Below are 24,745 nucleotides of genomic sequence, written 5' to 3'. Positions count from 1 at the left end.
ACTGATTGCCTTTTAACACTTTTGAAAAATGGACTTTGACAGTCTTCAAGGTCTCTTCTCTCATGCTAAAAGGCTTATTACCCACACCACGGTGTCCTCTGATTTTTTGTTCACCGTAGTGATGGTTTATCAGCTACCACGATTACAGTGGTTTTATAAACAAGTAATAAAGTTGCTTCCTTAAGTTATTGAGCCTACAGATGGAAGGAACCTGGAATTATCTAGCCCAGCAGGAAAAATAACTGCTTTTCCATTAGATAGACAAGTCCATGAAAGATTAGGGAACTTGCCCAAAGTCGTTTTGTAAAGTAATGCCTACCACTGCTCTCCAGGGATTTGTGACTGCCTCATGTCAGGAAGGTGGGGATGATACCTCTGTTGTATGATACAAGTGGAATACCTACAGAGAAGGGAAAAGAGGAGGGTGTGACCAGAGTGAGGCGTTACAGAGCCGGCGGCCTTAATGAGTGTTGGGGCTCATGTCTTCATAGTAGTAGTACCTGGTTCCTACTGTAGAGAATGGTTGAGAGGAATAGAGAGGAATAAATGACTGGACACCCCCCAAGCCTTAGGGGCATGGAGCATCCTGTGATTCTGCCAAGTCCTCCAGCGCTCTGTGAGAGAGGATGGGGGCACATTCAAAGACTGTTCACACCAGGTGGTTCTCCAGAAGCCTTTGGCCTTCTGGCGCCTGGGACCCAGGGTTGACACTGGTGTTCTCCCAGCTCTCCTTGGGTCCATAACTGCTACACTTTAATCCTTATGCAAAAGCCACCTTTCTTTGAGGCTTGTGTTCTATGTTTTCCTGGTCACCCTCTTCCCCCTTGCTCTCCACTCCCTATTTCCCCCATTCATTGAGGACTTTTGAGGCAGCTCCTCAGTGCCTGGGCTGGTAGGTCTAGACCTGGATTCAAGTCCCAGCTTCAACTTGAACGATTGTGTGATTGTAGGAAAGTTATTAAACTCTCTAAGCTTCCTTTTCTGTAAAAAGGAAACAATAAACTCAATCTCATAGATGACTTTTTTTGGGGGTATGGGGCAAAAATGAGATTAAGTATGTAAAATCTTCACTCTGCCTGACAAAATAGATGCTTAATAAATATTCACTTCTAGGATGGTTGTTGACACCTCAAGTCCTGCCTCTCTCATAGCAGCAATCAACTAAATGGCACATCCCCAAACCAAGAAACAGCATTTCTTTACTTCTTTGCTTCTAACAATTCTAATTAAGGATATTCCACTTTAACAAACCATACTGCTGACCATCTTGTGGGCTTTGTAATCATCTGGAATTGCTTCACACCTAGAACCTAAAAAGGTATTTAAGAGGACTAGACTCTTTTCAGCCTCCTCGTTAATTTATTCTGCATGTGTCTTTGGTCTCTTTTTGTGATACCATCCCTTTTCTTTTCTGTCTGACCCTAGCACCTTTCTGGGCTCCTGTCCCTTCCCATGCAGCCCTGATACCTTGGCAAGCCACTTAGCACTCTTGTGAGCACCTTGTCAGTCTCATTGCACCTCTGCTGCGAATGTCCATTCATTCATCAGTCCTCTCAGCTCTGGGTGGTTTTTTCTTGGGGCCAAGCCTCAGGGGAAAGAACGCCATGGTTTTGTGACTTGTTGCCATGGCCTATTCTGCAACCTAGGTTGGGCATTCAGAGCTCTTCAGCTGCATCTCCTTATGTGCCTTCTTCTCATTTTCTACAGTGGCATGTTTGTTGACATTGTCGTCTGCCTCTGCTTCACGTTGTTGACTTTGTATATCTCATTGCTTGGCATGGAGGAGATATTTAGGAATGTGTGTAGAATGAGAAAAGCTGCGGTTGCTAGCCCAGTGTTGTTCTCTCTCTGCCCTTTCTAGCTGGAAGAGCCAGGTCCATTTCCATTGCTCGAGGCCTTGCATTGCAAATGAGAGGTTGGAATGTTTTAGCTTTGCTAGTCTATGACTAGAAGTTATTTTTCAGAGTGCTAAGTATCCTTGTAGTTTAACTTTTCCCAAGAATGGATATTTAAAGCAACCAAAAGAATGTTTACATTACACATGAAGAGTTTGGGTTTGTCATTTACTAATTTGTTAAAGGATAGCTGTCTGTTTTGAAGTACAGCCATTCCCTTTCAGAATTGTACATGGGTGAAAATTATGTTCCTCCACAAATGGTCCGTTCTTATTCAAGTGAGAAAAAAAGTACCATGTTGGAGAGTGGGGGCCCAGGTCTCACCATCCAGAGGCGCACAGCTAGTGGAGGAGGCAGGTGTGTAAGCAATTAACATTTGATTAAGAAGGCTTTAAGAAGAAGGTCCTCTGAGATGGGGATTTGGTGTGGAGTTAGGAAATTTCTTTGCTTTCTCTACTAGATCTAAATATCTATGTGTTATCTGTGTGGTGGTAGTAATGTTGCAGTTATTTTGTCTCCCAATTGGGAGTGTTTTGCTGCTAGGCTAGGGGGAGGTAAATGCTTGGTTGGGAAGGGTCCAAGTGAAGGAACCGAAGGCAGTCTTTGTGTGGTCAGGGCCTTTCTGAAAGACTGGTACTCAATCTTGCACATTAGCGACTGGCCTGGGAGGCACGAGGCACGGCAGTTATACACAGAATGGTGCTCTTGGCTATTTTCCCTATCTGAGCCCATCCTGGTTTGAGGGAGAATGTACTGATTTCAGGTTTTGGCTTTTTTGTCATTGCGCTTACTTTTTCTGTGTGCACATATGAAATACCAAAACTAATACTTCCTGCAGCTGGTGCTTCTGAAGCCTGGTATTTTTTACGTTTTTCATCATATATTAATCAGATAATTTTGACCATAAAATTGGGAATTGATACCAGAAAAATTCTTCAGTTATTAGTACAAATCCCTTGTTTTATCGATAAGGGGAGAATTATCATTAACTTTTATTTCTCTTCCATAAAAACCTTGCTACTCTTTCATTTCAAGAGATTTATTTATTGTTTGTTGTGTATAATGTAAATTGTCATGAGGGATTTGTAGAGTTTAAAATGATAGGGAAACATGTTGATAATGTATCAGTACAAGGTGAAATTAGAGAAAAGATTCCTTTTGACCAGCTTGGCCTAGGAAAGCTTAGTGAAATAGTAATGGTAAAGGTTAGTCTGAACAAATACCTTCATGGTACAGGCATACCTTGCTCTACTTGTACTTTGCGAATACAGCTTTACTTATTTATTTATTTTTATTTATTTTTTTACAAATTTAAGGTTTGTGGCAATCCTACATCAGGCAAGTCTTTTGGCACCGTTTTTCCATCAGCCTGTGCTCACTTCATGTCTCCATACCACATTTTAGTTAAGGTATGTATATTGTGTATTTAGACATAATGTTGCTGCACACTTAATAGACTATAGAGTAAATGTAACTTTTAAATGCACTGGGAAACCAAAAAATTCATGTGACTTGCTTTCATGTGAGAGTCACTTTATTGCAGTGGTCTGGAACTGAACCTGCAGTAGCTCTGAGATTTGCCTGTATGTAAAAATGACTCTTGTAACCAAAAGTAACTTGTTCATATTTTATTCCAAAGTGACATTTCTTTTCTGCAAAGTAGTTATTAAAAATAAGAACGTGTTTGAACAAACTTGCACTTAGTAATTAACTAGCAATTGAAATCCTGGCTTAGAGTCAGATTTCTTTAGAAACATTTCCTGAAAGAGCTTGTATTTATTTCTACAGAATATTTCAAATATAGAGTCAAAGTGATTTCATCATAGTAGGGAATTTCCACTTAAGTTAATGCATCAAAACTTAGGCATTTTGGGTTTTGAGAAGATGATGGAATATAGAAGTATAGGAAGCTCCAGAATTGGTCCTTTCCCCAAAACAACTATTGAACTGGCAGAAACTGTTTTAATCAACTACTTTGAACCCCCTGAGTCTAGGGGAACATTGTGCAACCTCCAGGGAGGAGCAGGAGAAAGAGGCTGGTAAAGTACAATAATTACCAGTGAGTTTCACCCTCCCTGCAGTGGCTACCATCCCCCTTCTCCCAGCCCCATGGCAGGCAGCAGTGGTGACTGGAGTGTGGGCTCCTGGCACAGCTTACTGGTGCCATGGTTGGTCAGAAAGATCTCATTGTCCAAATTCTTGAGGTGTGTGGTCTGATCCCAGATCGTCACCTTTTTTTTTTTTTTTAAAGATTTATTCTATTCCCCCCGCCACCCCCACCCCAGTTGTCTGTTCTCTGTGTCTATTTGCTGCGTGTTCTTCTTTGTCCGCTTCTGTTGTTGTCAGTGGCTTGGAAATCTGTTTTCTTTTTGTTGTGTCATCTTGTTGTGTCAGCTCTGTGTGTGTGTGGCACCATTCCTGGGCAGGCTGAACTTTCTTTCGCTCTGGGTGACTCTCCTTACGGGGTGCACTCCTTATGCATGGGGCTCCCCTACGTGGGGGATACCCCTGCGTGGCACAGCACTCCTTGCGCACATCAGCACTGCGCATGGGCCAGCTCCACACGGGTCAAGGAGGCCCGGGGTTTGAACTGCAGACCTCCCATGTGATAGACGGACGCCCTAACCACTGGGCCAAGTCCGCTTCCCCAGATCGTCACCTTTGATTAGCCACTTCACATTGCTGTGGCCACTGGGGCTGGCTCTGAGGATGATCACTGTCCCAGCGCCACTCCCACCCCCCTTAGGTAAAGGTGACAGTTTAGACAGTAACCTTCAAAATGATAGAAAGTAGTTAAAGGGCTGCGTTAACAATGCAAGTGCTAAATCCAGAAAATGAAGCTTCAAAAACAATAGAAGAAGCTCCTGGCACCCTTCCAGTTCCTACCCCAATTCCACTGCAAACTTGAGAGGAGCCACTTGCACTTCCATTGTGGGTCCATGGCCCTATTCCAGAGGGAGCAGAGTAGCCCCTGCGTGCATACTGGGGTGCATGGATGTCAGTTCCAGTCTATCAGGTAGAAGTCTGAGACACTGATTCCAGGTATGTATTTCCTGAGGGCTGAGAAGGGACTTGTAAACAGCTAGGATAGTGTGAGAAATAATAAGTTGAAGTGGCCCGGAGTAAAGGACTACCTGCATGAAGTATCTCAGGAGAGGGTATTGACTTGAATACCTGTGAACTGTTAAAAAAGAATTCCTAAGGCCTCTAGTAATCACAAGTCCAGGTAAAGAAGCAGGTTTCTTGGCTGGCCTCCATGCAGGCTCCAATAAAACAGGGCCTTGGACTGCCCATTTATCTGGAGCTGATCTTTTTGATAGGAGGGCTAATATAGCTCTGAAGGATACCAATAGCCAAAGGAGGGTCAATTTGTAAAGACAGTGAAGGTCCTCTTTGCTTTGCTTTGTTTTGATTTGCTACTAGCATTCAGGAAAATCTCTATTGTATCATTAGCTGAACACAAACATAAGGAACAGACAGTTCAGGGACTAAATCCCAGAGTCAACACTTAAAAATACTAAAAGGCATAGAATGTAACAGAAGATTACAAGACAAACAGGAAGTGATGGCCATCCAAAGGAACACAATAAAAATCCAGAAACCATCAAGAAAGAGGACCAGACTTTGGCTTATCAGGTAGAGACTTAAAAAAAAAAAATCCTCGGTATGCTCAAGGAGATAAAGGAAAACATGGAGGAAGAACTAAAGGGTATGAGGAAAATAATAAACAATATGGGAACCTCTCTGTGAAATACTGGAAATGAACACAATAACAAAATGAAAAATTCCCTAGATCGTTTGAATAGCAGATGGGAGGTGGTGGAAGAAAGAATCAGTGATCCCAAAGACAACTGAAATGATTCAGGTTGAGGAACAGAAAGAAAAAAGAATAAAAGAGAATGAACGGAGACTAAGAGACTTATGACATAGCATCAAGCACAATATATACATTATAAGATCCTTAGAATGAGAAGAAAGAGAGGCAGAAGGAGAGGCAGAAGAAATATTCAAGGAAATAATGGCAGAAATCTTCACAAATTTAATGAAAGACACTAATATGCACGTTCAAGAAGCCAAACGAACCAAAAAAGATAGACTCAAAGAGAACCATGCTTAGATATGTAATCATCAAACTTCCCAATGCCAGTGACAAGGAGAGAGTTCTGACAGCTATAAGAGAAAAGCAGTGAGTTATGTACAAGAGAATACCAATAAGATTAAGGGTCACTTTCTCATCAGAAGCCATGGAGGCAAGAACCAGTGGTATGAAATATTTAAATTACCGAAGAAAAACAAATGCCAGCCAAGATTTTTATATCTGGGAAGACTTTGTTTAAAAAGTGAGGGGGAGGTTAAGACATTTCCAGATAAATATAAGCTAAGGGAGATCCTCACCACTAGACCTGTTCTATAAGCAAGAGGAATTCTTCAGACTGAAAGTAAAGGACACTAGACAGTATATTAAAGCAGCCCAAAGAATGAAAGATCTCTGGTGAAGGTAACCATATAAGTAATTATAAATGCCAGTACTATTGTATTTCCTTACATAAGGTCACTTCTTTCTTTTTACAGATGCTAAAATGCAAATGCATAAAAAGTAAAGATAAACTGGTGGTTTTGGACATACAATGTACAATGATAAAATTTGTAGCAAGTAGAAAAAAATTGGGGGATAGAAGGGTATATATAGGAATAGTGTCTGTATATGCTATTGAATTTAAGTTGGTATGTTATAGATAAAGGATGTTAAACTTTAACCTCAGGGTAACCACAAAGAAAATACATGAAAAATATCTTAAGAAAGAAATGTGAAGGGACTTAATATGGTACAAAAAAAATGTATGAAAATATGCATTAATGGAAGAATTGAGGGTCTTAAAGTTGTAAGATTTATGAAGACAGTAGTGGGAAATTCTGGCAAGTTGGTATTGGCTTAGGTGAGCACTCCCCAGCTCTCTCACAAAAAACTGCTGAGAAGGGGCAAAATCATACCCTAGTGAGCTGTTTTGGGAACCCACAGAGAAGGAGGTTTCAGGGCATTGACCTGGAGGGAACTGGACAAAGAAATAAAGAGCCCAAGGGGAAACCTTGGTGCTGGAGTAGATAGGTGTACATCCAAGAGACTTGAATCTTTGTGCTGTATGTGTGCCAGCTGGACCCTGAACTTCAACTGAATTGCAACACATACTCTCCAGTTCATTGGACACACCCAGGACAACTAACAAGGAGGTGATGTTGGACAACTACCATACCAAGGAACTAAGAGAGTTTATAACTGCAAAAACAGAGAGTCCCATCCATTGGTTGTATGGGACTGAAGCCCCATCTCAATTAGAGGTGGAGTGGGCATCACCATCCCAGAATCCTTAGGATTGGGGAATGAGCTATGGACTAGAGTGGACTTATTGGTATTCTACATTAGACTTATTGTGATTCTAGCAATGGAAGAACTTAACATTGATGTGGAGGAAGTGCCCGTTAGAGGTTCTGAGGTCAGGGAGAGGGAAAACAGGTATAATATAGGGGCATTTTCGGAACTTGGGAATTGTCCTGAATGACATTGCAACAGGCCAATATATATTTTGCCATAACCTACAGAGTGTGGGAGAGAGTATGAACTACAATGTAAACTATAATCCATGCATAGTGGCAATGCTTCAAAATGTGTTCACTGATTGTCATGAACGTACCACAGTAGTGAAGGATGTTGTTGTTAATATGGGTAAATGTGGGTGGTGTGGAGAGCGGTGCATATGGGAATCCCCTATTTTTTATGTAACATTTATATAATATAAGTATCTTATAAAAAATAAAGTCTTAGCAAAATGTCAGGAGAAAGTATTGCATCATGAGTAGTTACTTTAAGTGTAAATGAATTAAACTCTCCAGTCAAAAGGCAGAATTGATGAAAAAGCATGATCCAACTATATGCTGTTTAGAAGAGACTCACCTTAAATTCAAAGACATAAGCAGGTTGCAAGTGAAAGGATGAGGAAAAATATATACCATACAAATGGTAACCAAAAGAGAGCTGGTGGGATAGCTCTACCAATATCAGATAAAATGTGCTTTAAGTGAAGAACTGTTATGAGGGACAAAGAAGGTCACTATATACTGATAAAAGGGTCAGTTAAATAAAAAGACATAACAATTATATGTACCTACCAGCAGAACCCCAAAATACACAAAGCAAATATTGACAGATTTGAAGGGAAAAATAGACGGTTCTGTGTTAATAGAATATTACAGTTTACCACTTTCAATAATGGATAGACCATAGAAACAGAAGATCAGTAATAGAAGACTTGAATGATATCTAAACCAACTAGACCAAACAGACATGTATAGAACACCTCACCCACCACCATTGGAATATACATTCTTCTCTTGTGGACATGGATTTCCTAAGACTTTATACCCAAAGCACAAGCAACAAAATTAAAAAATAGATAAATTGGACCTCATCAAATTTTTTTTTTTTAAAAACCCTTGTATTCTTTGGTGGTCTATATCAAGAAATTGAAAAGATAACCTACTTAATGGGAGAAAATATTTGGAAACCAACTGTCTGATAAGGGTTTACTATCCAGATAATATGAAATTCTACAACTCAGTAGCAAAAAGACAATCAAATTTAAAAGTGGGCAAAAGAGGCCATAGATATTTTTCCAGTGAAGACACGCAAATTCCAAAAAGCACATGAAAAGATGCTCAGACCTTTAGCTATTTGGGAAATGCAAATCAAAATCACAATGAGATACCCTTTCACACCCATTAGCATGGCTACTCCTGAAAAAATGGAGAATTACAAGTGTTGGAGAGGATGTGGATTAATACAAACATTCTTTCATTGCTGGTGGGAATACAAAATGGTGCAGTCACTGTGGAAGACTGGCAGTTCCTCAGAATGTTAAATAAAGAATTACATATGATCTGGCAATCCCCCTTCTAGGCATATACCCAGAAGAATTGAAAGCAGGGACTCAAACAGATAATTTGTACATTGATGTTCATAGTGGCATTATTCACAATTGACAAAAGATGGAATAAACCTAATGTCCATAAATCAGTGAACGGATAAGTAAAATGTGGTATATACGTACAGTGGAATATTATAGAGAGGTAAAAATGAACGAAGTTTCTGATACATGAGAAAATACAGATGAACCTTGAAGACATCAGTAAAATAAGCCAGACACAAAAGGACAAATATTTTATAATCTCACTGTTATGAAATAACTAGAATAAACAAAATCATAGACTCAGAAACTAGAATTCAGTTTACCTGGGGCTGAATGAGGATAGGGAATGGGGAATTAAAGCTTAAATTGTGGAGAGTTTCTGTTTGAGTTGATGGAAAAGGTTTCAGTAGTGGATGGTGGTGATGGTAGGACAACATTGTGAACCTAATTAATAGCACTGAATTGTGTATTTGAATACAGTTAAGATGAGGAATGTTAGGTGGTATCTGTGGACCTAGAAGAAAATTTTAAAAAAGTTTGTTTGCCAGCAGAATGGGGATTTGGGGGCATGATAAATAGGTGAAGCACAAGGGATTTTTAGGGCGGTGAAATCATTCTGGCATCTGTTAAAACCCATGGAACAGGGAAGCAGATGTGACTGAGGTGACTGGGCTCCTGCCTACCACATGGGAGGTTGCTGGTTTGGATCCCAGTGCCTCCTAAAGAAGACAGAGCTGATATGATGGGCAGGCGTGGCGAATTGATGCAACAAGATGTGGCAAGAAGAGACGCAGGGAGGAAAAATATAATGAGAGATACAGCAAAGCAGGGAGCAGAGGTGGCTCAAGCGATTAGGTACTTCCCTCCCACGTCAGAGGTCCCGGGTTTGGCACCTGGTGCCTCCTAAAGAAACAAGGAAGATGAGCAGACACAGCAAGTGAAAAACAAGGGAGTGGGAAGAAATAAATCTTTAAAACAAAAACAAAACAGAACCCCATGGAATTGTACAATACAGAGAGTAAACTCCTAATGCAGGGGTTCTTTAACAAGAGGTCTGTGAGCTAGAATTTAAAAAAAAAAAACAGAACAGAACATCATTCTTGTGGGGATATGTTGGTGGGGTGTGATATATTTATTAAATAATACACTGGATAGTGTGGACTTAGTAAGGGGTCCATGGAACAAAAAAATTTAAGATCCCCTGCCCTGGGGAGCTGATGTGGCTCAGTGGTTGAGTGCCAGTTTCTTACATATGAGGTCCCAGGCTCAATCCCTGGCCCCAGTATCTCAAAAACAAAACATAAAACAAAAACAAAAGAACCTCTGCCCTAATGTAAACTAAGGAATTTAGTAAGTTACCAGCATTTATTTGTCATCAATTGCAATAAGTTTACTACAGTAATGCAAGAGATAGAAGAAACTGTGTGTATGGGGATGGTTGGTTATATGGGAATTCTCTGTATTTTCTGTGCATTTTTTTTCCTGTAAACCTAAAAGTGTTCTAAAAAATAAAGCCTATTAATGTTTTTTTAAAAAGTATTTTGAGTTCAAATGTCATGCCTAGAACACTTAAATTCACATTTGTGGCTTTCAGTTTACTATGTTTTTAATAACTTGTACTCAAATTTGAAGTCTTTTTGCCTAAGATAAACCCAACTATTAAAAAAAACAGTAGAACTAGGGAACAGTTGTACAGTGGATATGAATAAAGAAGACTGAATGGTTGAGTCTAAGTAATTTAGGGAATAAATTATAGCTTAATGCTACCTTGTGACTCAGCTATGAGAGTTAAGCAAACCGAAGGCCAATTTGTTACGTATCACAATTGCTTTCTGATTGCTTGATAAACAGTTCACTCTCCCCCATCCTCTTACCTTTTTGGATGAAGTATATAAATCCTAGAGTAGTTATGTGACTTGTTAGGACTAGGGCTTAGGACTATGTCTCCTGATTCATAGGAGGGTATTTTTTCTACTACAGAACAAAAATGTGAGAGAGACATCTTGGAATTTCAAGTATTCATCAAGGGGTGTTTTTTCCCAGCCCTGAGGGATCTCAAAGAATGTTGAGACAGGGCTCTTGCTCTTGGGAAGCTTTTACATAATGCAGGGTTTTCCATGAATTTCCAGTCAACAGCCAGTGCCTGCTTCTAGCAGACCTTCGTTTCATTTGCCATCTCTATTCTGCTTTGTTTTCTCTTATTTGCTCTATTCAATTATCTTGTAGACTGCTTCAGACTCCCTGCTACCACCACCCATTTCCTTTCTTTTGATGAGCATTAAATGTTGGTGTTGCAAAGAAAAGTTCTAAAGGTAGGCAATTTTTTAGGTGAGTCAAAACTTAATAGAAATTAAATAAAAATACAAGCTCTAAAATTGAGAATGTTTCGATGTTCTCCCTCCTCTGAAATAAGCAATATTTCTTGTTTCCAGCATTTCATCATGCATACTTCATTTTCCAGTTTTACTTGTAAATATTGCTACTCTGGCTTTATTTATTGATTGATTAATAAAACAAAGGAAGCAAATCTTCAGAAATAATTTTGCTTTGAGGATTAGATGGATGGTGTGATGGGAGAAACTCGTTCAAATGGCATATGCACAAACCATATGAGATAAGGTCTTTGGGATCACTGGTTTAAGATGGCAATTTTAAGAATAAATCAGATGTGAACTTGAAGGGATATTACGAAATTGAGCATTTCCTTCCCTAGAATCTCAGTGAATGGTCCTATATGCTTTTAACTGAGTTTTCTTATATTCCTTGTGAGTATAGAAAATAGGCAGGAATGTTCTTCGTAAATAATAAACTGCTATAAATACTAGTTACTTGCTTGATCTGGGAAAATTTGCTCATCTATGTTCCTTACAGCCCTTTTAAATTTTTCAACAAATATTGGGTACAAACTGTATACAAAAGTCTGTGTTCCAACTTCTGTTTGTATCTGTTAAAGAATAAACATTACCCCTGTTCTCAGCTCACAGATTTGACTTGAAATTTTGTAAATAAGCAGTATGGTACTCCACAAGAGGAAAGTTTTAACACTGGTGTTTATGATTTCAGACAAGGTGGCCATGGTTAACAATATTGCCATTGTGATTGCAAGCTAAGATAGATTTTGTCTTGTTTTGAAATCATCTCACTGTTTTATCTCGAAAGATTTTTATTATATTTTATATGCCATTGTAAGACACTGTGCAGAATCCTAATGCATAAGGTAAAGACATTGTGCCTGTCCCTAAAGACTTCAGATGCTAAAGGGGAAATAGCGTACCAGAAGTGAAAGTAAACTTGGTAGATGGTTAAACTTTTAGGTTAAGTTTTTTTGGTTTTTTTTTTTAAGACTTTTTTCCCCTCTCCTCCCCCACCCCCACTGTTGTTTGAGGTCGCTGTCTGCTCACTGTGTCCATTCGCAGTTTGCTCTCTCTGTCTGCTCATCTTCTTTTTAGGAGCCACCAGGAATTGAACCTGGGACCTTCGCTGTGGGAGAGAGGTGCTCAATCACTGGAGCCACTTTAGCTCCCTCGTTTGTTGTGTCTCTCATCGACTTTCCTCTTTGTGTCTCTCTGTTACATCATCTTGTTGTGACAGCTCGCCTTCTCCAGGAGGCACTGGGAACTGAACCTGGGACTTCCCATGTGATAGGCGGAAGCCCAGTTGCTTGAGCCACATCTGCTTCCCTAGGTTAAGGTTTTATGTCAAATTTTTTTTTTTAAGGTGTTATAGGGGATTGAACCTGGGATCTCATACATGGGAAGCAGTTGCTCAACCACTTGAGCTACATCTGCTCCCCACTAGATTAAGGTTTTCAGTAGTAGGCATTCTGGAAATGTTGATATTGAGTGAGAGTCAAAATGAGGAAATTTTGGGTGAAGGAAAATTCAGGTCATTGGTGCTCTAATATTACATAATGACCTTTATTTGTTTTAAATGAACATTACAAAAATTTTTCTCCCATTTTAAAAATCTCAATGATAGTAACCTAGAGGCTGATCTGTCTTCTTTAACTCATATGTAATATAAATAAATGATAGACAAAAATAGCTAGAGGCCAGGCTGAAACAGCCCAGAAAAAGATCTTCTAGGGTTTAGGACACCAGGTGAAGGCTGGACACTGCTCAGAGGAGAGAGGGACAAAGGAGGAGAATGACAACCACAGAAATATTATGAGTCGAAACCAGCAGCTGCGCTACTGGCACTCTTCCCATGCTAAAGACACTTTAGAATACTCGGCCTCTAGGCCTGCAGCGATAGACAAAGGGGGTCCAGGGATCCACTACTCCAGGAAACAGGAGAGTGAGGGACACAGCTTAAGGCTGACTAAGCTTCTGACCCACAGAATTGGTCTGTTGTGTCCCAGGAGCCCTTCCAGGCTGGGTGGGGCTGCACCATTGTCTGCCTTAGGAACAGGCAAGGGGCTAAAGGTATATGACCATCCCAATCTCCTCTACTAACCTGGACTGATGGTTGAGCACACAGAGGGGAGTGGAAATATTTCCAGTTTTGGAAAAGGGAGGGGGCTGCCAGAGAAGGGGAGAGATCTGCCTCTGAGAAAGTTTGAATCCCAAGGCTCTTAGCCTCCAGGCAGGAAGCTCTATCATATTGATCCTGTCTGTGTTGCAACAAATACTCTCCAAGGAGGCATTGAACTGAGAGGTACCAAAGATCGCCATCTGCTGGCAGGTTAAGGAAATGCATGTGAGAAAATTGAAAATAAGTAAGGGAGGCTTTTTCTGACCTATACCGCTCCCCTCCCCAATGCCTTAGGAAGCAGGTTTGCAACCAATTACTGGGTCCAGTGCCCAGTTTTGAGCAACTAGCAGGAACAACCCTAACAATTTAGGTTGAACCAAGAATCAAAGAGCAGTGGTAACACACAGCCTCCTGCTACTAGATCCCTACAAAAGAGAAAGAAATTGAGCATCAGAGTAACCTACATACTAATCAGATGCCTATACATCAGCAAAAAATTACGAACCATACCAAGGAAATGAAAGACATTCCCCTCCCCCCCCAAAATAGATCAAAACCCTAGAAGAGACACAGGATTTGAGAGAACTGATTAGCAAGATGCATACAAATTTCCAAAATCAGATTAATGAGTTGAAAAATAATATGACTAAAGAGATAAATGATATCAAGAAGACATTGAGCAAGTGCAAAGAAGAATTTGAAATCCTTAACAGAAAAGGAACAACTTGTGGGAATGAAAGACACAATAGGTAAGATCAAAAACACATTAGAGTGGGAAGTGGATTAGACTCAATGATAGAACATTTGCCTATGACATGGGAGGTCCAGGGTTCAAACCCAGGGCCTTCTGACCTGTGTGTGGTAAGCTGGCCCACGCTCAGTGCTGATGCGTGCAAGGAGTGCCATGCCATGCAAGGGTGTCTCTCATGTAGGGGAGCCCCACGTGCAAGGAGTGCACCCCGTAAGGAGAGCCACCACACATGAAAAAAGTGCAGCCTGCCCAGGAGTGGCACTGCACACAGAGCGTACGCAGCCAGATGACGCAACAAAAAGAGACACAGTTTCCCGGTGCCACTGACAAGAATACAAGTGGACACAGAAGAACACACAGTGGATGGACACAAAGAGCAGAAAACAGGGGGGTGGAGGGGAGAGAAATAAATAAATAAATAAAAGAAACTATCATTGTGGTTTAAAAAAACACATTAGAGGCACACAACTCAATGATAGATAGAAGAAAGAATAAGGAAAGTGGATGTGGCTCAAGTCATAGGGCTTCTGCCTACCATATGGGAGGACCCAGGTTTGATCCCTGGGGCCTCCCGGTAAAAAAGAAGACGAGAAAGCGTGCCTGTGTGGCGAGCCAGTGCCCACATGGTGAGCCAGTACCTGCGTGGCAAGCTGAGTGAGCCAGTGCCCACGCAAGTGAGTCACGCAGCAAGATGATGACACAACAAGAGAGAGACAAAGGGGAGAGTCAAGTGAAGTGCAGCAGAAACCAGGAACTGAGGTGGCACAGCTAACAGGGAATATCTCACCCCATCAGAGGTCCCCAGAATTGAATCCCTGTGAATCCCAGAGGAGAAAAAATGAGAAGACCAAACGAGAAATAGATAAAATTGAAGAGAGAAAAGAATGGGAAAAAACAGAGCAGGGGCTCAGAGAGTTGAATGACAATATGAAATGCAGCAACACGTGTCATGGGAGTTTGAGAAGGAGAAGAGAAGGGAAAAGGGGCAGAAAGGGTATTTGAGGAAGTAAGAGCTGAAAATTTTCCAACTTTCATGAAAGAAAGAAACTTACATGTCCAAGAAGCACACCGTACCCAATCACAATAAATCTGAATAGACCTACTCCAAGACATATAGTACTCAGAATGTCAGATATCAAAGATAAAGAGAAAATTTTTAGAGCATCAAGGGAGAAGCAAACCATCACATACAAGCTATGCCCAGTAAGTCTTGGAATGGATTTCTCTTCAGAAATCATGGAGGTGAGAAAACAGTAGTGTAATATAATTAGAATACTGAATGAGAAAAACTGCCAGCTGAGAATTCTTTATCCAGCAGAATTGTCCTTCAAATACGAAGATGAGTATGAAATGTTCAGGAACAGGAACTAAGAGACTTTGCAAGAAAGAATCCACCTTTGCTGGAAATATTAAAGGAAGCCTTAGAACCTGAAATGAAGAGATAGAAAAGAGAGGTCTAGAGGAGAGTATAGAAAAAAGAATAGCAGAAAGGATACCCAAAAGAGTAAAAAGACAAAAATGTGATATGACATATGAAAACTAAAAATAGTGGAAGTAAATAATGGATTTACAGTAATATCAATCAAAAGATATAGGCTGACAACATGGATAAAAAAAACATGAGCCATCCATATGCTGCTTATAAGAAATTCACCTTAGACCCAGGCATATAAACCAGCTGAAAGTGAATGGTTGGAAAAAGATATTCCATGCAAATAGTAATCAAAAAAGAGCAGGAGTAGCTATGCTAATATCAAACAAAACAGACTTTAAATGCAAAAAAGTTATGAGATACAGAAGGCCATAATATATTACTAAAGGGACAATCCACCAGGAAGATATAACAATCGTAAATATCTATGTATCTAACCAGAGTGCCCCAAAATATGAGACAAACACTGGCAAACTGAAGGGAGAAATAGATATCATTGGAGACTTCAACACCCCACTTACATCATAAGAGAGAACAACTAGACATGATCAACAAGGAAACAGAGAACTTGAACAATATGATAAATGAGATCTAACAGACATATACAGAACACTGCATCCAAACTCAGCAGACTATACAGTCTTCTCAAGTGCCCATGGATCTTTTTCCAGGATAGACCACATGTTAGGGCATAATACAGTTCTCAATAAATATAAAAAGATAGAAATTATGTAAAGCACCTTTGCAAATCATAATGGGATGAAACTGGAAATCAATAGACAGGAAAAAAGTAAATTTGGAAATGTGTGGAGGCTGAACAACACACTCCTAAATAGTGTGTCAAAGAAGAAATTGCAGGTGAAGTCAGTAAATATATTGAGACAAATGAAAATGAGAACACAACTTATCAAAATTTATGGGATACAGTGGAGGCATTCTTGAGAGGTAAATTTATAGCCTTAAATGCCTATGTTAAGAAAGAAGATAGAGCTAAACTCAAAGATTAAACTGAACAACTAAAGAAACTAGAAAAAGAACAGCAAACGAATCCCAAATTAAGCAGATGGAAAGAAATAATAAAGATTAGAGCAGAAATAAATGAATTTCAGAACAAAAAAAACCACAATATATTGAGAATATCAACAAAATGAAAAGTTGGTTCTTTGAGATCAAGAAAATTGACAACGCCCTAGCTAGATTAACAAAGAAAAAAATGCAAATAAATACAATCAGAAATGAAAGGGAGGAACTTAACAACTGACCCCACAGAATTAAAATGGATCATAGTAGGATGTTATGAGAAACTATGTGCCAACAAACTAGACACCCTGGATAAAATGGACAAATTCCTAGAAATGCGCAAACCACCTACACTGACCCTACAAGAAACACAAAATCTTCACGAACAAGTCACATTTAAAGAGATTGAATCTGTCATCAAAAATCTCCTAGCAAGGAAAAGTCCAGGACCAGATGGTTTAACAGGTGAATTCTACTGAACATTTCAAAAAGAATTAACACCAGTCCTCTTTAAATTCTTCCAAAAAATTGAAGAGGATTGAAAATTACCCAACACACTTTATGAACCCAACACCACCCTAACACCAAAGCCAGATAAAGGTACTACAAGAAAATAAAATTAAAGACCAATTTCTCTAATGAACATAAATGCAAAAATTCTCAACAAAATACTTGCAAATCAAATTCAACAGCATACCAAAAGACTTATACATCACAACCAAATGGGATTTATTCCTAGTATGCAAGGCTGGTTCAGCGTAAGAAAATCAATCAAATGTAACAGACTACATTAACAAATTGAAGGAAAAAAACCCACATGATCATCTCAGTTGATGCAGAAAAGGCATTTGACAAAATCCAGCATCATTTTTTTTATATATATAAAAACACTTCAAAAGATAGGAATAGAAGAGAAATTTATCAATATGATAAAAGGCATATATGAAAAACCCACAGCCAGCATTGTACTCAATGGAGAAAGGCTGAAAGTTTTACCTCTAAGATCTAGAACAAGACAAGGATGCCCACTCTCACCATTGTTACTCAATATTGCACTAGAAGTTCTAGCTAGGACAATTAGACAAGAAAAAAAAATTAAAGGCATCCAAATAGGAAAAACAGAAGTAAAACTCTGTTTGCAGATGACATGATCCTGTACTTGGAAAATCCTGAAGTATCCACGACAAACCTATTTGAGCTAATAAATGAGTTTAGCAAAGTGGCAGGATACAAAATCAACAAGCAAAAATCAGTAATGTTTTATACACTAAAAAACCTGAGGAGGAAATCAGGGAAAATTCCATTTACAATAGCAGCGAAAAGACTCAAATACCTAGGAATAATTTAACCAAAGAAATGCAGTACCTGTATGCAGAGAACTACAAAACAATGCTAAAAATAATTTTAAAAAGACCTAAACAAATGGAAAGACATTCATGGTTTGGAAGAATAAATATCGTGAAGGTGTCAATCTTACCCAAACTGATTTATAGATTCAATGTAATACCAGTTAAAATTCCAAAAGCCTACTTTACAGAATTAGAAAAGGTAATTACCAAATTCATTTGGAAGGGAAAGTTCATCTAAATAGCCAAAAGCATTCTAAAAAAGTAGTACAACATGGAAGAATTTTACTCCCTGAACTTGAAACATATTACAAAGCTACAGTGTTCAAAACAGCATGGTACTGACATAAAGAAAGACACATAGATCAGTGGAATAGAATTGAGAATCTGGAAATACACCCTCACCTATACAGTAAACTGGTTTTTGACAAGCCTACAAAGTCCATATTAATGGAACAAAATAATCTCTTGAAGAAATGGTGCTGGGAGAACTGGATATCTACCACCAAAAGAATGAAAGAGGACCTCTATCTCACTCCCTGTACTAGAGTCAACTCAAAATGGACCAAAGACTTAAATATAAAAGCCAGGACCATAAAACTACTAGAAGAAAACATAGGGAAAAATCTGCAAGACCTTGTAGTAGGTGGTGGTTTCTTGAACCTTACACTCAAAGCATGTAAAAGAAAAGTATAAATGGGATCTCTGCAAAATTAAACACTTTGCACCTCACAGGACTTTGTCAAAAGGGTGAAAAGGCAGCCGATTCAATGGGAGAAAAACTTAGAAATCACACGTCCAATAAGGGTTTAATATTTAGGATATATAAAGAGACATTACAATTCAATAATAAAAAGACAAATGACCCAATTAAAAAGGGGCAAAAGACTTGAATAGACAATTTGTCCAAAGAAGAAATACAAATGGCAAAAAAAAAAAAAAAGCTCAAATCACTTATGATTAGTGAAATGCAAATCAAGAGTACAATGAGATATCATTTCACACCTATCAGAATGGCCACTATTAAAAAGGCAGCACTCAGTGTTGGTGGGAATGCAGAATGGTACAGCCACTGTGGAAGACTGTTTGGCATTTCCTAAAGAAGCTGAATATAGACTTGCCACGTGACCCTGCAATACCACTATTGGGTATAAACCCAGAAGAACTGAGAGCAGTGACATGAACAGACATCTGCACACTGATGTTTATAGTGGCAATATTCACGATCGCCAAAATAGAAACAACCCAGATGTTCATCAGCAGATGAATGGATAAACAAATTATGTTGCATTCACACAAAGAAATGTTATGCAGCTGGAAAAAGAAATGAAGTCGTAAAGCATATGACAACATGGTTGAACCTGGAGGACATGATGTTGAGCAAAGCAAGCCAGACACAAAAGGACAAATACTGTATGATTGCATTACTATGAAACAAATATATTGTGTAACCTACTGTATGATTAAAAAAAAAAGTTATAGGCATCCAGTACATTTAATTGAGAAATGTATTTATTCAACTGTTTTTTTATTTTACATTGTTTATATTTTCATTTATTAAATGTACAAAACAAATTAAAAAAGAAATGACACCTAAAGTTGTCTACCTTTCCAAAGATTTATTCTTAAGTAACTGAATTCAACCATATGTTTGTACTACCTGCTATTATAGAGGCTGATGTTTTATGGGGTAGAAATTGAGGATTGTGTTTGGCCAGTAATGTTTGAGTTATACCTGTGTTTTTGGTCTGTAATGTGACATTTAAAGTAAAAAAGCACAGAACTATGTTTTATCCTCTTAGTACTTTTCCATAAGTATGTGTGTTACCACATATATCTACTAGCAAATTCTACTAGTTGCTACCTCTACTAGGATCGCTTCTGGCAGGTTTCCTTTTTGCTGCTGCTTCTGCTGTTTTTATCCACAGATATTGGGCTTGTCATTTAATCATTAGGGCCTGAATTACTGTGTCTGGAAGGCTGGTGTACATCATTTCTACTTGGTTTTCATCAGTGACTGGTCAGTGTTCATCCATTTTAGGAGGAAAATGAGAGTAGTTGAAGTTGCAAAGGGAATTGATGCGTGGACGGGTGTGTTATGATGCAGAGGACATTCAGAGAGATCCTGCTGGCTGCCCTCACAGTTGTGCTTCATGGTGGATTTTACATGGGAGAATTTACCACTGCCTTCTCATTGGTCCAAAATGGGGGTCAGAAACTGCGTATTTTCCTTGCCTTAAGTTGATGGGGCTTGACCAAGTGGCTTCCTTTAAAAAAACTTGTGAGAGCTTTTGTTTAGAGCCAGAACCCTGGTTTATTGATTTATTCCCAGCATCATATTTGTCAACAAGCCAGAAATGGTGTTTTCTTAACTGGATCAGCATACTCTCTCCCCAACTTGGGCAGCCCAAGGAGCCAAATCATTAGATTTAAGCACATAATCAGAACAAGGGGAAGTAGTTACATGATGGCAGTGTTTAATGGCATCAGGCATCTACAGCCTGATGTATCCGTTTCCAGATTTGGATGTGGGAGTACTCATTTGTAAGTACAGATGTTATTAGGTGCACCCACTGCTCTTCTCTGGAATATGTTGTTGTTGCTGGCCTCTCCGTCCTGTTACTATAACTGCCTTCACCAACTACCCCCTTTAGATGGGCACTGTCTTTAGGTCAGTTGATGAATATCAAGTTTCAGGTACGTCTCTTAGGCAAGGGATGGTTATGGCGCCCAAGTAACTTTGTGTAGCTCCACTCTGGTCTGTGTTAATTTCAGAATTGAACTTGCTGGGCAAGTTCATTTATTTATTTTTTCCAGATGGTGTGTATATGGAGAGGGATGCCCTACTGTTGCACTCAGGTATAACTTCTCCAGGCCACAGTTTGAAAGCATTTAAGAGAAAAATTTAAGCCATTTTCCTCAAGTCGCTACTTACGGAGGAAAGAAGGAACTAAAAAAAGAAAAAAAATTAACAGGACATGTTTGATAGCCCCTTTCATTTAACTCAGACCGCTGATAGAGATGGGACTATCCTGAAAACTGCTCAGCTCCCCAAATTAGTAATCTAGAATGAGATGGCAAAAGCCAGTGTCACCCAGTCCTGCGCCTTTGGGAAGAGTAATGTGAGTGGCACGGTGGGTCCACCGAGGATCAGTTGATGGCCAGGATCCTCATCAGAGGCAGCTTCCCCTGCACAGTGAATTTCAGTTGGTTGGGGATGCAGGGAAATGGGACTATGAAGAAGTCACCAAGGCTTGTACAAGGGACCTTAAACCAGCATCACTGACATGCTCTGTTAATTTTGTTTTGTTTTGTCTTTTAAGAACGTAGTCCTTGATAAATTACCAACCCTGGAGGTTGGTTGATCTAGTTAGAGAAGATATTTGTGCTTGCCTGGCTGACTTGCTTTCTAGCTTTTAAAAATTTTACATACCGTTTTCTAAATACCAAAGTTTTGAATTTTTTCTTTAGCCAAGACCTTCAGGAGCAATTTGTGTTTCTGCAGTTCCTCTTATGATAGTAACACCAGGTCCTTCCAACAGATTCAGTGTTTACCCTTTAGATGAAACTTAAGTCCCTCCAGCAAGATTCACTCAAGTAGCATTTTTAAACAAATTAGACTCTAAGCTATGCCCCTTTGTGTCTGACAGTTTGTTTGCAAGATGATTTAACCCTAAGAAACTTCACTCTGGCTTCTCCAAATTCTGCCAAAGATATTCTCTTCCTGACATTTCTCAGGTTGGTAGGTTGGTGGTTGTTTTTGTTTCGTTGCTGTTTTGCCCAAAACTTTCATTGATCTAAGAGGAAGGGCAGGCTGGAGTGGGAGGAGGAGGACCTTTGCTGGAAGTGAAATTCAGACGTTCGCCCTGCTGTTAATTAGCTACATGACTCCAAGGCATGCCAGTCCCCCAGAGTCCCTTATTTCCTCATCAGTAGAACAAAGGACTTAGAAAAATAAATCCAGGCTTGGACCAAATAATTGATGAGAAAGGTCACTGCAGGCTTACCTTGTGGGAGTCTGAATGGCAACCCCTTGGAGCTCCTTATCCCCCTCAACAGTCCTCACAGAACCTATGCTTTGCTCTTGGCCGGGGGTTCTTGACCAGGGTCCGTGAACTTGAATTGAAATTAGAAAACCATTACTCTTGTGGGGACGTGTTGGTGCAAGCGTGATATATTTATTAAATAATACATTGTATAGTGTGGACTTAGTCGGGTCTGTGGTTTTCACCTGACTGGCAAAGGGGTTCGTGGAGCAAAAAAGGTGAAGAATACTGGTCTAGGCAAGGCAAGGGTGGTGTGGGGCTCTACCGAGGCATTTAGCATTCAGGCCAGCAGGCAGGTGTGGGCCTCCCCCACAGAGGAGCCACTTCCAGCCCCCCCATTTCTCTCCTTTCCTCCCACCCTCCTCTCTCCTCTCTGTCTCTCTGCTTTCCTGTCTGTTCAGATGCAGCTTACCTTCTCCCTTCCTCTCCTGCATTAGCGTAGTGGTGATGCGAAGCAGCCCACCGCTGTTAGAAGCAGGTTTGTTACTGTTGGGGGTTGTCCACCTATCTCCTCTGCGTTGGTGGAGGGGAAAGGAGATTAAGTTGGTGATGAAATAATGGTTCTTTTGTTGTTTCTTGCTGTAGAGGTTTCTAATTTCATTTTAGGCCTGGGCCATCGTGTTGTTTTTATAAGCTCAGTCCAATCCTGCTTAAAAATACAGGTCATTATTAAAAGGATTCAGCTGTGCTGCCACAGGCCTGTCTGCTCTCATCCCTCCTCACCCCGCCCCCAAATGATAACTATACATAGTTAAAACTGTAGTGTGTACTATTTCTTGGGTCTCCTGGCATCAGAGTTAAAATGTATTCCCACTGGTACTGGTTTTGCAAATGCTTATAAGGTATGTTTTATAATGATAACCTTTCAAAGGGTTTTCCTTGTGGTTGCGTAATTAGTACCACCTGTAAAACATGCCTTTGACAACATAGCTTCCTTCTTAAACATTGTTTTAGATCCTGTGTTTTAGTGTTTTCTTTTTTTGCTGAACTGGGGCTGGGAGATCTCCAGTACTGTGCCAGGCCTCTTACAATAAAGAGCCCAAGTTTAGCCTCATAACCTTAATTAGATGTGGAATGCTGAGAATGCACTTTTTTTTTTTTTTTAAACATTTATAACAAGACAGTGAACTTCTGGTCACTCCATTGAAAGTTGTAATACATTCCTTCTGTCTTCAGCATTGAGTTTCCCGTTTTACTTTATTCATAGAAAGTTAGTGTAAAACTCAAGGTACCTTTAGATTGTCTGAAGAAATCTGTTTGCGAGAACACAGGTTATCTCTTGTATCAATATTCAAGTTATATTCCAACTTACAACCCTTATTTCTTCTTTCCTCCCGTCCGTTTCTCTTCAGAAGTAAGAGTGTTGAAAATGCTAAAGGCTGTGCTGAAGAAGAGCCGAGAGGGAGGAAAGGGAAGCAAGAAGGAAACAGGTACGTGTGGAAGAGCGAGTTGAGCTAGTGGGTTGGGCCTTCACAACATGGTCCCAATCTGGCTGGGGCTGGGCAGGTGTCCTTGCTTTGGGACCGGGTCAGAGAGGGCTGTGTGCATTAGAATAAACATACTGGAAGCTCTGAGAAACTGGTGGGGTTCATATCTATCTCTTTTTAAGTGTAAACTCTAAATACATTTCTGAGCTTTCAGTGAGAAATTACTTTAAAATTTGAGTTTGGGTTGTGAACCAGATCCTTCGTCGGGAGACTTTTAAGGTTCATAATTTTAACAGGTCATTCAGATCCAGAGCCAGTCAAAATTATAGACTTTGAGGGGTAGCAGGTGTGTCCAGGAATTTGGTTTCTAGAAAGCCTTTTCCTTTCCCACATGCAATTACATTTTATATGTTTCACCAACTGCTGCTGACTGGTCCCCATCTTTTTAAGTATCAAATTTTACCCCTAACAGGTGTAGTTCTACTTAATGCCAGATCACTAGTTTTCATTAGTATGAGAACTACTTAGTTTGGCTTGCATTTCATTCCTATTTGTAGCTTTCTGGTGTATACATAGTCATTGTGACTCTAATAGCATAAATATGATAAATTCCCCCAACTTTATTTTGGTGATGATCAGTGTTACACCTTTTTTCTCAGCAAGAAACTATAGCTTGTTTAACTGTATTGTACAATAAAAGTCTGTTAGCATGACTTAATTTCACTGAAATGTGACATTGCATGTAAATTTCTTGTTAATCCAGAGTGATTGAGGAATGGCTAAATATTCTTATTTTCTGAGTTAGATATGCTCTGTATCAAATAACAAGTACAAATACAAAGAATAGAAGAAACCAATATCTAATGACATAAACAAGAGGACCTTGGTTAACTAGCTCTTAACCTTAGAGAATCAACTCTTAGCTTTGAATAATTAATTAGAACTGTTATTATTGAGAATTTTCTCTTCAGTTCACATAATTTCTATCCAAGGGGACATTTACTCTTTGCCTGGGTCAAAACCAACTGCCCTTCTCATTATTTTTCTCAAAACTGCTTTAAAAGAAATTTTTCTCCCCTCACCTGGCCCCATCCTAGGAACTTTATTTCTTCTTTAGAAGTCTTTGTAATTTCCAGAATAAAGGTAGATCTCAAACTGTCAGGGGTGGCGTTGACAACAGTGAGTTATTTTTCTCAGGCCCAGGGTCTCCAAGCCAAAACCTAGACAGTAACAGTCTTTTACCACAGACCCACCATGCTCTTTGACCAGCCAGACGCTAGTAATACAACAGTGTGTTAACTCTCTTGGGCACCTGTGCTCGTCAGAGGGGCCAGACGGTGAGCATAACTTGGTGTGAAACACTTCCAATTTCAAAGCTTGTGATTTTTGGGTT

At 39.6% G+C, this 24,745-nt stretch overlaps 1 protein-coding gene across 24 annotated transcripts in view; it reads left to right on the top strand.

The window, feature by feature from the left end:
* The window catches only part of TANC1 (tetratricopeptide repeat, ankyrin repeat and coiled-coil containing 1), a 259,413-nt gene that overhangs the window by 76,355 nt on the left and 158,313 nt on the right, over positions 1-24,745 (top strand). For 9 of the 24 annotated variants that reach the window (XM_058300842.1, XM_058300837.2, XM_058300834.2 and 6 more), the window contains exon 2: positions 23,278-23,355. The exons of 5 other annotated variants lie outside the window; for them this stretch is intronic. In XM_058300842.1, coding sequence (XP_058156825.1) covers positions 23,278-23,355 — 78 coding nt within the window. Of the gene's footprint in view, positions 1-3,211; positions 3,305-23,277; positions 23,356-24,745 lie in introns of all 24 variants that reach the window. 10 more of the 24 variants (XM_071216383.1, XM_071216382.1, XM_071216381.1 and 7 more) reach the window with 2 other exon arrangements.

The sequence above is a fragment of the Dasypus novemcinctus genome, chromosome 7 (genome assembly GCF_030445035.2).
Source record: "Dasypus novemcinctus isolate mDasNov1 chromosome 7, mDasNov1.1.hap2, whole genome shotgun sequence".
In the NCBI taxonomy this organism is placed as follows: Eukaryota; Metazoa; Chordata; class Mammalia; order Cingulata; family Dasypodidae; genus Dasypus; species Dasypus novemcinctus.
The sequence above is the reverse complement of the archived record's forward strand: the minus strand, read 5'-3'. Positions and strand labels throughout refer to the sequence as shown.